This window comes from Azolla caroliniana, unplaced genomic scaffold, assembly GCF_043228905.1.
Source record: "Azolla caroliniana isolate FFs.n. ecotype wild unplaced genomic scaffold, voAzoCaro1.0.p SCAF_230, whole genome shotgun sequence".
Lineage (NCBI taxonomy): Eukaryota > Viridiplantae > Streptophyta > Polypodiopsida > Salviniales > Salviniaceae > Azolla > Azolla caroliniana.
Window position 1 is genome coordinate 1 of NW_028230665.1, and position 17,526 is coordinate 17,526.

General features: G+C 37.8%; 3 protein-coding genes across 3 annotated transcripts; 2 read left to right on the forward strand and 1 right to left on the reverse strand.

Annotated features, from left to right (window-relative positions):
• The first annotated feature begins 6 nt into the window (after nucleotides 1–6).
• LOC147848767 (bifunctional 3-dehydroquinate dehydratase/shikimate dehydrogenase, chloroplastic-like) lies at nucleotides 7–805 on the forward strand. Its single transcript, XM_087338144.1, has 3 exons — nucleotides 7–58; nucleotides 143–305; nucleotides 396–805. The coding sequence occupies exons 1-3, from the start codon at nucleotides 23–25 to the stop codon at nucleotides 437–439; spliced, it is 243 nt and encodes an 80-aa protein (XP_087194270.1). The 5' UTR covers nucleotides 7–22; the 3' UTR covers nucleotides 440–805.
• A 7,207-nt stretch (nucleotides 806–8,012) lies between these two features.
• On the forward strand, nucleotides 8,013–13,162 carry LOC147848768 (bifunctional 3-dehydroquinate dehydratase/shikimate dehydrogenase, chloroplastic-like). Its single transcript, XM_087338140.1, has 10 exons — nucleotides 8,013–8,246; nucleotides 8,368–8,473; nucleotides 8,658–8,873; nucleotides 10,352–10,698; nucleotides 11,042–11,105; nucleotides 11,207–11,315; nucleotides 11,615–11,752; nucleotides 11,871–12,019; nucleotides 12,234–12,396; nucleotides 12,491–13,162. Exons 1-10 carry the CDS (start codon nucleotides 8,032–8,034, stop codon nucleotides 12,532–12,534), a joined length of 1,551 nt encoding a protein of 516 aa, XP_087194266.1. The 5' UTR covers nucleotides 8,013–8,031; the 3' UTR covers nucleotides 12,535–13,162.
• Nucleotides 13,163–13,749: 587 nt separating this feature from the next.
• LOC147848769 (pentatricopeptide repeat-containing protein At4g13650-like) lies at nucleotides 13,750–17,181 on the reverse strand. Its single transcript, XM_087338139.1, has 2 exons — nucleotides 17,062–17,181; nucleotides 13,750–16,873 (listed from the first exon to the last, which is right to left on the reverse strand). The coding sequence occupies exon 2, from the start codon at nucleotides 16,869–16,871 to the stop codon at nucleotides 14,313–14,315; it is 2,559 nt and encodes an 852-aa protein (XP_087194265.1). The 5' UTR covers nucleotides 16,872–16,873; nucleotides 17,062–17,181; the 3' UTR covers nucleotides 13,750–14,312.
• Between the last annotated feature and the right edge of the window lie 345 nt (nucleotides 17,182–17,526).

Below are 17,526 nucleotides of genomic sequence, written 5' to 3' on the forward strand. Positions count from 1 at the left end.
AGCTAATACCACTTCTGTTGGTATGCATCCAAATGTTGAAGACACCCCCATCTCGAAGGTAAAAGGCTCTGTAGAAACCCACATAATGTTTTTATTTGTTCATATGAATTTTATCAGCTCAGTGAAAGGTTTTCTTGTGTAGGGTGCTTTAGGGGCCTATAGTCTAGTATTTGATGCAGTGTACACACCCAGAGTAACTAGATTGTTGAAAGAAGCAACAGAAGCCGGAGCAACCGTCGTCAGTGGACTTGAGATGTTCATTAGACAAGCTATTAATCAGTTCTCACACTTCACTGATAGCCCTGGTATGTGTATTGAGTAACCAAATAAAGTAAATACATTTTTTCCAGTCTTTGGTTGAAGTACTAAAGGTTTTTTTTGCATGTTATGAACAGCTCCTGAGCAAGTGATGAGGGAGATAATGATAAATTGTACTTGAAAGGATAGGTTTGAGAAAAGGAAGACCTTTGTTGTTTCTTTTGACCTAGCTTCCCGATTTTACCTTATGTCAGAAATAATATTGCTTGATATGTTTGTCACCCCAATGAAAAAGAAGTGATTTCTCAAGCAACAAGATTAAGGAAATGCTGTGTAATTCACTGATTGGTTTATGTGCTCGATTGATTTGCAAGCTCGTTTGAGTAATTGTGAGACGGAATTGGATCCTTAAAGTGGATAGTCTGAACATCCTTGGGAAATAAAGATACGAGTCCTTGAGATCTGTTATTTAAGAATACATTTAAAAAAAAATCTGTCTAATGTGGAACCAAATTTGCAATAAAATAAGGCATCTTTACAACTCTCAGTAACCTTGTTAGTTAAAGATTATAAAGTTTATATCCTCATGGTTCTTATAGGGCCCAAAAGTATGCTTTTCATGGCTTTATCATAAAGTTTACCTTTCAGTTGTTGAGGAACACAAGCATACAGCCATGCAACCAGAAGTTCAAGGATGTAGCATAGAAAGGCTTCTTACCATAGTAGGCTTCATATGGAACGATGGTTGTCCATCATATCGTTGGACATCTATTCAATGCATAAGTTGCATGTACAATTGCACCCATTCATTACTTTTTAGACAAATCATTAGCTGTGATTATGCATCTAATTGTCTTCGGTAAAGAATGATCCTTTCAACCACTGGCTTTAGAAGTTATATATTACAAGTACTGTTTTTATTTGCCTTCGATATTTGAAGTATTGGAAGTTCACTTGGCCAATGTGTAAATCTTGCAAATATGAAGTTGCGTTCAAACCTTGCTTTCGTGCACCTATTGTTTACATGCATATGATGTTCATATTTGTACATGTAAATATAATACTCGTATAGTGTAACAATTTCTGTACACTAGGATGTCTCACCATAGATGAAGGAAAAGTTTAGAACTAAGAAATGGGACAATTGAATAGAGGGATTTATGGCATTATGTCAAAAGGCCCAAGGACGCTACAAAAGCTACAGAAGGCACTTTTTATTAGTAATTTAAGTTGCTACTTGATGTTTTATAATTTTGCGATGAGTGCGTGTGTGCTGCTCAAGTGGAATTCAAAGGGCTTTAACTAGGGTGAGTGATGTGTGGGAAAACTTCTAAACCCCTTTGTGGGTTGCCTCAAGTAATTTTTTCTTTTTATGAAATAACATTGTTAGGATTGAAGATTTGATTGAAGTTGGTGTAAGACTCGAGTCAAGGAAAGCTAGGCTCAAATAAACGAAAGCTCAAGTTGAAGTAGATGAAAGCTAAGCTCAAATAGAGGAAAGCTCAGGTCCAACTCGGGGAAGCTTGGGCTCAAGTCAAGGAAATCTTCTCCTTTCGTTGATGTCGTGAATCAACCTTTCTCTCTTAGGGAGAATAAGCTACAAAGTGTTAACCATAACCCTTTTAATATTCGTCAACATGTAAGTAGTGTAATTTTCAGGAACAAGGGAAGACGATGAATGTGGATACACTTACACCACTCGGCCTCTCCCTTGAGGAAGCAGAAATGCAAAGAACAACCAAACGCCCTTGGATGTTGGACTTCAAACCAACTTGACGTGGAGTAGAAACGATTAAGAAGATAAGGGAACGTGAGCTACGCCGACTAGAAGCCATGGTTGGGGTACCTTCTACATTGGGATCACGTGGGACCACATCCACATCGAAACCCTTTGAGCTCTCACTTCTTTTCGAGAGACTTGGATGGAGATGAAACTAGGCCTAGTATAAAGCCATTTCATTGTAGAACATGTTTGTTATTTTACTAGAACTATTTAGCTTAAGCTCTATTTTTATTTTATTTTATTTTTACTTTCGATGAATGGGTAAATATCCCATTTTGTCGTAAATCAATTGTCTCATGGGCCAATTTTGGCCTTAAAAGACGTTAATATATCTTTCTTTCTTTCTTTCTCTCTCTCTCTCTCTCACTATGGAAGTGCTCAAGCAATTACCCTAGGATTAGGGCTAAGTACACTTGTTTAGCACAACAAACTTTGTTTAAGACAACATCCATTAATTCCCGCACAAAAATAAATTTCCCTTTTCAAACCAAGGTTATTAAGGAATGATTACAAATGGGAAATATAAAGTGATGTTTACTAGGTATATATAGTTGCAAAGAAAGGGAGTAAACAAGGAGAAATGATGTTTTTGTGGCCCGACCTCACAAGTAAGGATAATTGCACCTTTTGTTATTGTGACTTTCCACTCCCTCTTTTGCATCCTCCTTTCTTCATCTTTCTCCCGTTTCTTTGAGGAAGAAGTGCCCAACAAACAACCTCGATAAAGAATAAAGAAGGAATGTTGCCCAATAGCCACTCTCACACCATACACAAGAACCCTAAACTCAAGAGGATGAAGAAGAAAACAAAAAAGCCTCACAAACCCTAAAATCAGAACATAAATAATTTCTAAGACCTTTGAGCAACCAAACCCCTTAGGGCCCTCAACTCCCCTTCTTATAGTGGAAGAAAAAGCTAACCCATTGCATTAAATACTCCACCTCCATAAAAAGGCCAAAAAAGAGGTAGTTAATGCCCCATGCATACAAAGATTCTAACCATACAATGGCTCTTACACAATCAAATGCCTTAAACATTAGGACATTAATTATCTATCATTTAGATATTGCCATTTATTTTTACACCTATTTTTCGCCTCATTTCCCACCATTCTATCTTATCACAACAATGTACCTTAGAGCTTAATCCTCTTGTAACATGCTTATCTCTCGTTGGTTATAACTCCAACCATTTAACCTAATTTCACCTTAAGTCTTAATAGTAAGTATGTAGTGTTTAGGTTGCTTGTTATAACTTTGGAAGAGTGACATCTTGTTCTTCAATTGAGTGTTAGCTTCATGTTTTTATTGTCTTTTATGTTAAGCAATTTAACATCTCTATTTAAGTCATTAAGCTTGCTTGATTAAGTCTTGACCTCTTGAGTGTAAATGCTAAGTTTAGAGTTTGTTTGCTTGCTTACCAATATTTGCTAATAGGCTTAGGAGTGGATTGACACCCACCCTAAACCCTAAACAATAGAGTAGAAGTTGTCCCTACCTCATATATATTGGTCCTAAGTTAGCTAGATAATATTGATTAGTGCAACATGAGGTAACTGCTAAATTTCTCATAATCGGCATTGTGGTCAGGGGCTTGGGGAATTCTTGTAGCCTTGACAAAGAAATCCTTTTGAGTGTATAAGAAGCACTGAGATAAAAAGAGGCCTCAAGAAGCTCTCTAACATTATTGGCCTAAGTTTCTCCCTCGTACAATTAATTGTGTGATTATAGTTTTGCATTCACTGATTAGTCCAATTACATTATGTAATTTTCACATATTAGAATTATTATTATGATTATGATTATTATTATTTGTTCTTGTCTATCTTTTCACCTAAGCTATATTCATATTTGTTTTCAACAACAAGAAAATGAAATATTGCTAAAAACAATTCGAATGTAATTCTCTACAAAACTCCTTTTCCCCACATTACTAAAGGTAGTTTTCTTTAACTAAAAACAAATAGAATATCATTTTTTGAAAGCAAGCAAACTTTTTTGTGATAAAAGAAAACTACTCTCTTTTTACAATGCTCAAGTACATAGTTTTGAGTTTATTTGAGTAAAAATATATTATAAGTGGAAATCGAAATTATGAACACAATTATCACATGCTTAAGAAAGAGGAACAAACCCAAGGCATTATGTCGAAATGTAGCATGTTACTGCTTTTGCAGGTATGATGCATTCAAGAACAATCACCAGTGACCACCATTACAAGGGGATGGAGTACATTCTGGTGATAAATCTCTTGATGAATCATGTGAATACGCACTTCAACTAGGTTGAATTCACACTGAATTTCAAGGGAAGACACAAAATTTAAGTTCAATTTGTTCTACTCAATAACTTAAAAGTCCCACATTTTAAATACTCACTCAGGATGATCCACCTTTTGTACTTATGTTTTGATTCCCAAACATGTAGAAAAAACATATTTCCTTTATATGAGCTTATAAAGAGAGTAGTTACTAGTGAAAATACATATGTTAAAACTTAAAAGTATTAATGATTGTGTATGTTATTTCCTACTTGTCATTATCACAGTAAAATAGACAAAAATCCAACTTGGAAATTCAAGTAAAATGGGATGTTCTTTTTCATCGGTACCAAGATGGAGGCTTCTAGTACAAATTCTTTGTAAATGTGAAAAACATGTGCTTCAAAAAGCTTCAAATTTTATTGGTCTTGTTTTTGTTGATTTCGAATATTACATGTAAATGGCATGTAGGGATGGAGTTACACCTATGGAATAGATCAACACTCTACTGAACAAACCAAATACTTTTCGATCATAGCAATCAAATTTCTTAAATTGTGTGAACAAGACACAAGGCCCAATGTGACATAATGGATCTAGAAACTAAATAGAGGAAGAGATAGATTTCTTTTTAATGTCCACAAGAGATTGACTGCGAGAAAATGTTTAACAATTAGGTATCACTTAATAGAGGCGTATCATGTATGATTGGCTCCTATTGCCTACCTTAGTTTTAAGGTTTTTTTTCTTATCATGAATGTCATGATAATATCAAAATATGAATAATAAATATTAGTGTTACGATTAAGAGCTTTTAACGAAGAGCACATACCTACTAAAGAGTCTAATACTTGGTAAGGAGGGCAAATTAACTTACTCTTCTTCCTTTATATAAAGTTCTCTTCCCCTAGATAAGCTTCCCTTGCTTTCTTTTTTATGCTTTTTACCAAGAAGAGAAAAGGAACTTCATATTAAGTCAAAAGTTAGCAACAAAGATGTGGTAAGGAGGGCAATGACCTCTTGATTGACATCAAACATAAAAGTTCCTTGCATCTCTTTGTATCTTCTAACTTCTTTCCATATTTTGTTTTCTCTCTCCTCGAGTTCTACAAAGTTAGCATCTTCCCGTGAAGCAAGAATCTAGGGCTAGAACTCCTCCACACCTCGTTTTACTACCATGACTTTATGGTGTAGCAAAAATATCTATGTCCATGCACAGGTTATAACGTCATTTATGCTCATAAAAAACATATTATTTCTATTGAGACATATTGGCAAATAAATAGTTTGATATAAGTATTTGTAGAGTATGGGGAGGGATTATAGTGAGCTTTTTGGAAACAAAAGCTCATCTAAGAGAGGTAGTGTTATCAAACATCTACTATATAAGTTCCTAGTTCCCATTTGATCTAGGTATATGCCTATTATGGTGAGGGATATTTGGCTTTTCAAGTTGGGGATCAAAAACAAAAGTTCTTCAATCGTAGGCAATATTAACAAACACCCTACTCTATCATGTTCACTCTAGAGAAATTGATAAGATATGTAAAGGTTTCATATTTTGGTAATTGTTTGACTGAAGGAAAGCAGAGATTATGCTTCGCATCGTTGCCAGGTTCGAAGTAATTCGATTATATATATAGAAAAATCAAGTTCTCGTAATTTCCAACTTTAAGATTTTCTTAGAAAGAGCAAAGCTTTATTGAAATGATAGCAAAATTTGGGCATGTTACCTCGTGTTACGTTTGAATTTAAGACAGCAAAGGGATCTATTTGGTACAACACATCAAGTAGAAACGCGTTAAAAGCAAATAAAAATAGAAATCGAGACACAAACACAAACCCCAAAAATGTCTTTTGTACCTTATCGATGAAATTTGTACGATTTTTTTAGCACTTACGGGTGGTCGATAATTAGCTAAAGAACACCTTTGACTCTTGAGGTGCCCTACTTTTTTTGCCCAAGAAAATTACTAAATTACTATTAGGAATGCCCTAAGGCTACACATGAAATATGTACATATAGGAAATTACCACCGGATTTTGATTAAGGTTAAGTTCTAACTATCAACATAAAAAAATACTTTGGGGTGGAGTAAAGCCACTCCACCTTGGCAATTTTCCTCTTATAAAATATTCCTTTGTTCCATGCAGCATGAAACTCCAATCTTTGTAACTCTCCCTATTGCATATTACATTTTAGGTTATGCAGAGACCCTATGAGATTATGCACAATCTTTGTCCAAATCCTAGTAATTATCTAAGTAGGTCTTTGTCACATTCTGGAATACCTTCAAAGAAAAATGATAATGGCAATTTGCATTGCTTTCCAATCACATGACATTGTTGGTGTGCAACCATTAAAAGAAGACTATGAATGATTATCAAGGTTGGTCATACAATTAAATTTACAAAGAGACGATGAATGATTGTTAAGAACAACAATAATTAAGAGTAATAAATTATATTGGATTCACAAAAGGCCAAATAAATATAGTTAAGGCAAGTGGCATATGGGCGAGACAAGTTAAGGTCAATGGGTTTACGTTGTTCCATTTGGTATTGGAGTGACCCATCTTTAAATATGGACAATAGATGGCTTCCTAAGATAGAAACCCAAACAAAATAGGTCCTCAAATGTCCATACCATTCTTGAAAGAAATGGTACTATTTGCCTAAGGTATCATATAGTATACAATACATATACACATGTAATGTTCCTCTAACTCAGTGTCCCACACATAACTAGCATGTTATGTTATTCATACCATGGTATGAAGCATACGTACCATTCGTGCATTCTCATTCGCGAACATTCTTAACATTTGCATATGAAAAACACCCTTGAGGTATATATGGTAAATACCATACTTTTGCACTCATTATTTATTAGAATGCACGAATGGTACGTATGCTTCATAAGGTAAATTCTTTTTAGGGTAAGAAATTTAAGGTAAGTTAAGGTAAAAGTGTAAAAGAAAACACAAGAATGTTTTAATAACATACGCATTCGTTTGCACACGTATGAAAATGAATGTTCGGGCTAATGAACACGAATATTACTTATTATGATCCATACTATTAGGTGCATGTTTGTTCAATAGTCACGCATTAGGACATGCATAGATGTGTACATATCCATATGTCTATAGTCAAATGGTATGGTGAATCCAACATTGGAGAAAGCGGATACAATAAGATGAAAGAACACGGATGACTAAACAAACACGAGTGTTCTCAATGTCTCAATAGTAACGAGAGAAAAGGAATGGAGCCCATGCTACAAGTGAGGTGTGTGTGAAAACAATGAAATAATCTATCCATGCCTACACACTGTAATGTGGGGATGGGCATTGGGCAGGGCAGGGCAGGGCAGGGCAGGGGGGGGGGGGGGGGGAGTAAGTAAAAACCAGGAATCTCTCTCTCTAAACCTCAGTAAAAGTAGTAGGAGTAGGAGTAGGAATAGGAGTACTCAGAGTAGTAGCTGAGGAAGAGGAGGAGGAAGAAGAAGAATCTATGGGGCAACTCTCACATGATTGCAGATAGCTTAAGCCTTAGATATAGGGTGGGGAGAGACCAACCAATATCATCTCATATCCTCTGTAGATACATACATACTGATACAACCATATCACACACCATCAGATCCTTCCAACCATCCATCCATCCTTTCACCCATTCCCCATTGCATTGCAATCATAGTAAAATCCCACATCCATCCAGATTTTTCCATGGCCCAGCAGCTTGAATGCCATGTTTGTGTTCCCTTGCTTGCCCCCACCATTCCTGAGATGTTGCAGCAGATGCATAAGGCTTGTGACGAGGGCGCGGACATGGTCGAGTTCCGTCTCGACCACCTCCATCTCCCTGACCTCCACCTAACCCCCTCTCAATACCTCCCTTTGCTCCTCCGATCCCGCCCTGTGCCTGCCATTGTCACCTACAGGTACCTCCCTCCCTCCCTCAATTCAAAAACCAGCCAAGCATACATTCATACATACATACATGTACATACATCTCCCATTGATACATATTATGATATAGCTTCTTGGTGGGTTTATATGCAGGCCTCAATGGGGTGGGGGCCAATACAATGGTGATGAATCCCTGCGCCTAGAAGCCCTCCGATTGGCTTTTACACTCGGGGCTGATTTTATTGATGTCGAATTAGAAGTAATGTTTTCTGACTTCTTCGTTGTCATCGTCCTCCTTTATGCATTTGATATCTATACCAAGAAGAAGAAATGCCAGACTATCGATGTTTGTTTTGCCCTATAGATTATTTTGTGCAAGACTTATGTGCTTCATCCATAATAAAGCAGCATTACTGCTTCTTGTGTGTTCATGGTATGTTTAGGTGGCTTCGCGCTTTGTCGAGGGCCTTGACCGGAGCCTCAGTGATTGCAAGATCATAGTTTCAGACCACAATTTCGAAGAGACTCCATCGCGAGAGGAGCTTGGATCATTGGTTGCAAGGATCCAATCGACGGGAGCAGATATTGTTAAGGTTGTGACAACTGCAAAGAAGATTACGGATGTGGCGGCCGTGTTTAGCATTCTTACCAGCTCCCAGGTACACACATTCATCTCTTTACTCATCATCATTGTCATTGTCATTGTCGTCCACATCATAATCATCATCATAATACCAATAATAATAATAATAATAATAATAATAATGCAAGAAGAGGATAGAGAGATTGTTTTTTGTGGTCCACAAACAGGGAGCCATGCTGGGTTAAGTTCAACAGCTTTTTACAAGTCTAAGCAGAAAAGAAAGGTCATCCTTTCTTAGTTCAATTGTAGCACAAAATGCCCATTTGACCCAACCCGAGTTCCAACACATACATGTCCATTTGCCCCATTCTATTCCAAAGTGATGGCCGGCAACATGGCCATTGAGCAATCATCATTTCTTCTGACCAAATCTGGGCAGTAATTTCTTCTTCTTCTTATCTTTGTGTGTGTCTGTGTGGGGCTCTTTGCTTTTCTGTGGGCACCTTTTGTATTATTTTTGGTGGACACTCCCCTCCCTATCTTCTACTAGGCCTCAGGATAAATATCTTATTTGTTATTTTTTGACTTTAAACCTAGGGGTCATGGAAAGTGAGTTTGTAGTTTTTGGTAGCAACTTGGGCCTCGGAAAGCGGATCTGTAAAGCAATTATCTTTTAGGAGTTGTCATACTTGGAGGCTCGCGAAAGTAGTTGTTGTAAGGATGCTTTCCCTATGTGTTTACATGGGATGGGGTTGGGGAAAGTGGAATTGTGAAGGTAATGAATCCGAGTTTTTTATTACTCGAGGTTGTGGTAAGTTAAGACACGAGTAAGGTAGGCTTTTTGGTCTTTTTTTTTCCGCGACGAATGAATATAAGATTAGAGCCCCTTTAGGATTTGGGTTTTGTAATGACTCACTGACTACTCTTTTGGGTGGACCCAAGTTCGATCCTTTCGTCTCATAGATCGCAAAGCGGTTCTCCTCTCGACAGTAAAAAGATATGTATGTATCTTCATGAATGAATGAAAGGAATGAAAGTTATTTAGCTTATGACAGCATATTAGTTAGTTTGTCATTAGTGGGGCAAGACCCCTTCCCTTTCTAGATTTGAACCCACGACATGTTTGTTGAGCCTTCACACCAATTACAATGAATGTATGAATTGAACGCTCCAGAGAAGGAAGGAAGGTCTTCTGCGCTTTCTGATGCATACATATCCTCAAGCTTTCCATCATTCTTCTTTGTCTACTAATTCATGGTGCATGCACACTGATTCTATAAAGCCCTGCTTTCGGCTGGCTGCGTGAGCCTTCATTCAGCCTCTAATGAATAAATGTTAAGTGCATGAAAAAACTGGTGTTTCTACATTTGTTTTTAATCTGTGTTCTGCTGCTTTTGTCCATGCATTTGTTTCACAGTCTTTCACACAGCAACAAACTGTTCCTGGACTCCATCGCCTGTATGTTAGGATTTGCCATGATTTAAGAGTTGTTTTTAACCAGAGATTCTTGCTTTTGACCTACGTCAGTAATACATACACGTTCCTGAATCACAGGTGCCTACAATTGCGTTGGCTATGGGTGAATATGGTCTGATAAGCCGACTTCTGGCCCCCAAATTTGGTGGATTCCTCACATTTGGCTCGCTTGAAACTGGTAAAGAATCTGCCCCCGGGCAGCTGACGGTATCAGAGCTTCAGAACATATATGGGCTGAGAAGAGCTGGCAGAGACACGGAGATTTTCGGCATCATTGGACGATTTGTTGGCTATAGCAAATCACCCATCATACATAACAAGTTTTTCCAGAAAATTGGCTATGACGGCATCTATGTGCCATTCCTCGCAGATGACATAGTCGATTTTTTCAATGTCTATCACGTGTCAATGTTTTCAGGATTCAGGTTATACAACTTATCATATCACATAAAGACGACAAGCATCTGTGTGAAATCAATGCATGTAAATACAATTTATCATATATAATTTAAAGCATATACAATTTATCATATCACATAAAGCCGACAAACATCTGTGTAAAATCGAAGCATGTAAATACGAAAAATTGCACACTACCTTTTGTGCATCATCAAGCCACTAATATCATCCTCTAATTATGTGTGAATTATGCACTATTTTAATGTCCCACAGTACCGAAAATTTTAGCTCTATGGTGATTATGAGTGTGCAGAACCATCATGCTTGAGGAGTGTTGGAAACTAAACATTCATTTGGTTTTGCTTCTAGTATCTCAATTCCATACAAGGAGGCTGCTTTGGCTTATTGTGATGAAGTTGAACCTCTTGCCAAGGTAAGCCCTGCAACCCAAAGATGAGTTTCATGAATTGCAGCGTGTCTTAAACTACTTAAAATTTATGTTATTTGCTGTGCTCTCGGTATCTGCTTTTACAGGCTATAGGTGCTGTGAATACAATAGCAAGAAGAAAAAGTGATGGAAAGTTGGTGGGGTATAATACTGACTGTGACGCTGCCATCACAGCTATTGAGGAAGGTTTAAATGGTATATCGTTTGACATCAATAGTCCCACATTATTAACTTACAGATTTATTTCAGAACTTCTAGGCAAAGCCTCCTGCATGAGACATCATTTGGCATTGATGGTCCCATATTATTGATCAATTGATGTAGAAAACTCCTAATTGATGTGTTGGCTATGAATAGGAGTGTCATTGGATGGGTACAGTTCATCTCCTCTCCCTATGTTTGATTCAGACCAAAATATCATATATGACTTGTGCTTTGTAAAACTGTTTTAGTGTTTTTTGTGAATGAATGAATGATGAGAATTGATGGGACAGGGCAGCAAAGCAACGGAAACAAGTCTCCACTGTTTGACAAATACTTCGTATTGATTGGAGCTGGAGGAGCAGCCAAAGCCCTTGCATATGGAGCAAAGCAAAGGGGAGCCAGAGTTTTCATTGCGAATAGAAATCTTGGTATAGTCAAGGATATATAAATGTGTGCATTCATACACATATATGTAGTGGTAGGATGCCAAGTTTGTGTTGCACTCCTTTTTTCACTCTGCTTAGAATTGTGATTCTTTAACTTTAGAGAGAGCTCGTATACTTGCGGCAGCTGTGGATGGAGAGGTGATGTCAATGGAGGAATTGAATGCATTCCAGCCTGCCACGGGAATGGTGTTAGCAAATACTACCCCCATTGGCATGCATCCAAATGCTGCAGATACACCCATTTTGAAGGTCACTTCTCTAAATTAACGTTTCAGTAAACACCTTTATCAAACTTCTTTCTGTGCGAAATGAATCTTGGGGGGTTGAGGGCCTCATACAACGCGTCATTGAGATACAATGACATGCGTTACGCTTTTTCTCAGCATATTAGATCTCAGAAATAAATGGGTGCATTTCATTATACATATTCATTCTGATACTCAACAAGGTATGCCACTTGCAGGAGGCATTGAAGGCGTATAGCTTAGTGTTTGATGCTGTATACACACCTAAAATTACGAGACTGTTAAGGGAAGCTCATGAGGCTGGGATTACCGTTGTGAGTGGCGTGGAGATGTTCATCAGACAAGCTATTGAACAATTCTCGCATTTCGTGGGGCAACCTGGTAAAGTTATACATAAAACATACTAGTGTGTACTCACTTCAAGCATTACATGTAAACTGATGAATTTGTGCTAACTAATTCTTGCTTCTTGCAGTTCCTAAGCAAACATTAAGAGAAGTTATGATTAATGCCATGTGACCATGCGGAGGATGATTCCTTTGTAATTTAATGGCCTCAACATTAGAGGTTGTTTATCTGCTTTGTACAGAAGCTAAAAGCATCACCTTGTTCCAGCTGAAATTAAGCGTGAATAGCATTTCAAACAGTGGTTATCTATGCAAAGATACGATATGTGGTTGCTGAAACTCTAGCCCAAGCTCTCTCTCTCTCTCTCTCTCTCTCTCTCTCTCTTTCTCTCTCAACATCGAATCACTGCACTACTAAATAACCTGTGGTTTCAGCCACCATTATAAATGACTGGGAAAGCTGATTCTGCCTCAAATCTCCATTTTCCTGATCTCTCATGACATAGTTTGCAAAATAAGTTGAACAGAGTATCAAAGATTCTCGTGACAATTGGCATTTGCAATTTCCTTAATGTGAAGAACCATTGAAGATCAATAAACAGAAATGGAACTCTTTAATTTGGTCCAGGCACATTTACTTCATTCTTAACAAATTAATTAACACAGTAGGTAGGAAAGTCAACTTTGCTAGTAGCAAATCAAACGAAAAGCTCACAAAATTCACAATTTAATGTGGGTATAAAGGTTATACAAGCATGGCCAAAGTTCAATTCAATCAAAATCTTTTCAAAGTTCGTGAACATATTTGTCAGATGAGCTTCTTGTTGGGTGTGCATATTGTGGCTTTTTATGGCTGTGTATGTCATGGAGAAATCATAGCTTGAAATTCTGTGACATACAACAATTCGTGCATTTTGAAACACTTTGTTATGAGGGGATCATTATGTTACTTGTATGCAGCACAACAAATGATTCTCCAGATTGTGTGGTGGGTTGGCTTCTTCCAACCTGGATAATTCAGAACGCAAGCTTCATGCTCCAATATTTGAAGTTCACATTGTAATGGTTGTTGAGTTCAGTGTTAGTATAGTATTTTTCCTCTTTCCTATTGATTATTATGCTTAAGCAATAATCAAGTTCCAGATTTAACCCTTTATCTCCCGATAAAATATGAAAACTAATAAGTGCACTTACTAATCAACCATGTCCCATCTTTTAATGAGAACATACTCATCCTTTCCACATGAACACTAGTTAGTACCACTACTAGAATGAGGTATTTTCGCAAGGAATGCAGATTGGACAACTGGTTGAGCTCATGGAAATTGAAGTCTCTTTGTTAATGTGGACAAATTCAATGTAATCATAGTAACAATGAACTAATCTCTTGAATTTGAAATTGTAATATTCCCATATGATCTTGTGTTCTTTCCTATTGTAATCTAACAAGTTGCTCCGAAACACCCAAAATCATATACAATTATCCACTTATAAAATAAGATTTGTTTATATGATTTGGTGGCAATTTAATCATTAGTTGTGCATCCACAACTATGACTGTGGACAGTCAAGGCACCTATGAATCATTGCCTAGTATTTACTAAGCATGCTGATAAGAGAGTTCTCAATTATCTGCATTTCGAAAGAGTTCCACAGAGCTATTGCCCTCACTGACTAATACATCTGATTGTTACCCTATACACATTACCAAGAGGTTGGATTCTATGACGATGACAATGATGGAGAAGCGAAATACTTCCAAGTAGCTTCGCATTATAACCACACATTCTCTAATCCTTCTCATGATCACCATCTTGAACAGCCCCCAAATACACAAGTTCTTTTGATCTTTAAATAAGCTATACATGGGAATAGCTCTCACCAGCCATAACTCTGGCTTATTCCATTCTCACTGCTATCGATATTCCATTCCCTATATTTCACTCTCACTTACTCCATTCTGTTTGTTTTTAAATCCATGGCAGCTGCAGTGTATATATTTTGCATACCAACATATGCAGCAGCACACCTGTCATCCAATTGTATTATTTTCTCAAACGCGAACCTCCCAAGTTCAACCTTCATCCATTTTTGACAAGCCCCCAAAAAAGCCAAACACATTGACACATCGTCCAGCAAAAAACGTTTAGCCATGCCAAAATCTCCTGCTCGCCCAAACAGATCCACCATGCAGGTATAATGCTCTACTGTTGGGGTGAGACCATACAACACAATCATGTCATGAAATAACTCTTTTCCTATCTCTACTAGAGCTGCATGGCTGCATGCATTCATGACAACGAGGAAGGTAATTGAATTCGGCTGAATACCTACTAGTCTCATTCTTTTGAATGAATCCAAAACCATATTCATTTCACCTAGCTGTGCATATCCAGCAATAAGGGCACTCCATGAAACAACATCCTGGTCTGGAAGCTCAGAAAATACTGTAAGTGCACTTTCAAGTGCTCCACATTTTGTATACATATCAAGTAATGCAGTGCCAAGCACAACATCCTTAAGCAATCCCTCTTCTTTCACCTCAGAATGTATTCCTTCTCCAATCTTCAAAGATCCTATGGTAGCACAAGCTTTTAAAATGTAAACATACGTCACTGCATCTGGTGAGACTCCCTCATCCTCCATATGTATAAAACATTCAATAGCTTGATGATTACACCCATTTTCCATGTATCCAGCTACAAGGGCATTCCATAACATAATATCATGTATAGGAAACTCATCAAATACATTATGTGCCGCTTTAAGGGCCCCACATTTTGCATACATATCAATTAATGCTTTCCTGATTACAGTATTCTTTTTGAATAATTCTTGCTTCTTCATCTTCAAATGTATTTCTTCTCCAGTCTGTAGAGACCCTGCGATCGTACAAGCTTTGAAAATGCAAACATATGTCGATTCATCTGGTGAGATTCCTTGATCTTCCATCTCTCTAAAGCATTCAACAGCTTGCTCACCAAGTCTGTAATTGACATACCCAGCTATAAGTACATTCCATGACACGACATCCTGCAGAGGAAGCTCATCCAATACATCCCGCGCTCTTTGTAGCAAGCCACATTTAGCATACATATCAATTAATGCATTGCCAACTGCAACATTCTTCTTCACTAATCCTTGCTCTCTCATCTTGACATGTATTCTTTCTCCAATCTCTAGACATCCCACACTGACACAAGCTTTTAAAATGCTGAGATAGGAAACTATATCAGGGGAAATTCCAACACTCTCCATCTTCCTCAAGCATTTCATCGCTTGATCACCATGTCCATTCCTGGAATATCCAGCTATAAGTGCAGTCCATGACACAACATCACGCACAGGAAGTTCATGAAATACTTCATGTGCTCTTTGAAGCTCGCCACACTTGGCATACATATCAATTAGCGTGTTTCCAAGCACAATGTTCTTTCCTAATCCCCTTTGTCTCACCTTAGCATGTGTTTCTTCTCCAATCTCAAGAGATCCTATCACTGCACACGCTTTTAAAATGCAAACATAAGTCACATTATCAGGCAACACTCTTGCATTCTCCATTTGTTTGAAGCATTTAATTGCTTGATCTCCGAGACCATGTTCGACATATCCAGCTATGAGTGCATTCCATGATACAACATCCTGTAGAGGAAGTTCGTCGAACACCTCACGTGCCCTTTTAAGGGCACCACACTTCGCATACATATCGATTAAAGTATTCCCAAGCACAATGTTCTTCTTCAATAATACTCTCTCTCTCACCTTTGCATGCAATTCTTTTCCAATCTCAAGGGACCCTATAGTAGCGCAAGCTTTTAAAACACTAACATATGTCACTTCATCAGGAGAGACTCCCTTATTTTCCATCTGTCTTAAGCATTTAATGGCTTGATCACCAAGTCCACTTTTGGCGTATCCAGCAATAAGTGCACTCCATGACACGACATCTTGTTGTGAAAGGTCATTAAATATTTCCTCTGCTCTCACAAGGATGCCACATTTGGCATACATGTCAATTAACGTATTGCCAAGCTCAACATTGTCCTTCAATAAACCTCGCTCTCTCACCTTGGCATGTAATTCTTCCCCAATCTCAAGAGATCCAGTGTTAGCACAAGCTTTTAAGATACAGATAAATGTTACCGGAGTAGGGATGATCTCCTCATCCACCATACGTCTGTAACATTCTACAGCTTGGTCAAACGCCTTATTCTCAACATATCCAGATATAAGTGCATTCCATGATACAACATCCCGATGAGGAAGATGATCGAAAATTTCTTGTGCCTCTGCTACCGCTCCACAATTGCCATATGTCCGAATGAGAGCAGTAGAAACATAGATGTCCTTCAAGATCCAATGCTTCATATCAGAATGTAATTGCCTTGCTTTGAGGAGGTCTTTCTCTTTTCCACAGGACTTCACCATTTCTAAAATACCATGATTCCTCTGTTTTCCATAAGAACCAGAAGAATAGGCAACATATGTGTGACATGGTGATGACATCATCCCTGGTAAAGTTCAGTTTTAGAGCGGGGCGGAAATGCAACCATATCAATAATAGTTTCCGTTGTGGTTTTGTGTCTAGAATATGGGTCAAAAACCATATCCAACTGATCAAAATAACCGTGAAACTGGTTTTTGTAAACATAAGATAAACCGTGTCTCTGTGAGCGAGATCAGAAATGAGATGAGGTACCTTTGCATCACGCTGATCCCAGAATCGGCGTCGTTATGTGAAGGAGAGCGTCCCCCGTGGCTGTTTACTCGGCCTTAGCCACATTACATGCCTGCATGCTCTGTTCCTTCCACCTACATATACATTATATATCTGTATCATGTATGTATCATGTATGTATGTATAGCCATAGCATATATATGTTTATGCTCATACATATCACATCATATTTGTATCCTGTGTGCGCTTAACTAACTCTTCTACTAAATTTTTAGGAAAAAAATTTACATTTTGGCCTCCTCTCCAAATTAAGACTACCCCTCGTAAAGCTACACATATCAAGAAGAGTCGAGGCATCTCCTAATCACGTGAAAATTAAGAGTTGCAAAACCCGGAAGTAATGCACATGTGTTCATTTTGGTGCGTAACAACTCCCTGCCTTTTTGTCTCAGCAGTTGGATCTGCGAAATCATCTTGAAGGAATTT

What these genes read in the sequence shown, in the direction of transcription:
- LOC147848767 (XM_087338144.1), top strand. Translation starts at nt 23, where the DNA reads ATGCATCCAAATGTTGAAGACACCCCCATCTCGAAG. An exon ending in AAGACACCCCCATCTCGAAG is followed by an intron (nt 59 to 142) that starts GTAAAAGGCTCT and finishes TTTCTTGTGTAG; the next exon opens with GGTGCTTTAGGGGCCTATAG. An exon ending in ACACTTCACTGATAGCCCTG is followed by an intron (nt 306 to 395) that starts GTATGTGTATTG and finishes TGTTATGAACAG; the next exon opens with CTCCTGAGCAAGTGATGAGG.
- LOC147848768 (XM_087338140.1), top strand. Translation starts at nt 8,032, where the DNA reads ATGGCCCAGCAGCTTGAATGCCATGTTTGTGTTCCCTTGCTTGCCCCC. An exon ending in CCTGCCATTGTCACCTACAG is followed by an intron (nt 8,247 to 8,367) that starts GTACCTCCCTCC and finishes GTTTATATGCAG; the next exon opens with GCCTCAATGGGGTGGGGGCC. An exon ending in CATTGCGAATAGAAATCTTG is followed by an intron (nt 11,753 to 11,870) that starts GTATAGTCAAGG and finishes CTTTAACTTTAG; the next exon opens with AGAGAGCTCGTATACTTGCG.
- LOC147848769 (XM_087338139.1), bottom strand. Translation starts at nt 16,871, where the DNA reads ATGATGTCATCACCATGTCACACATATGTTGCCTATTCTTCTGGTTCT.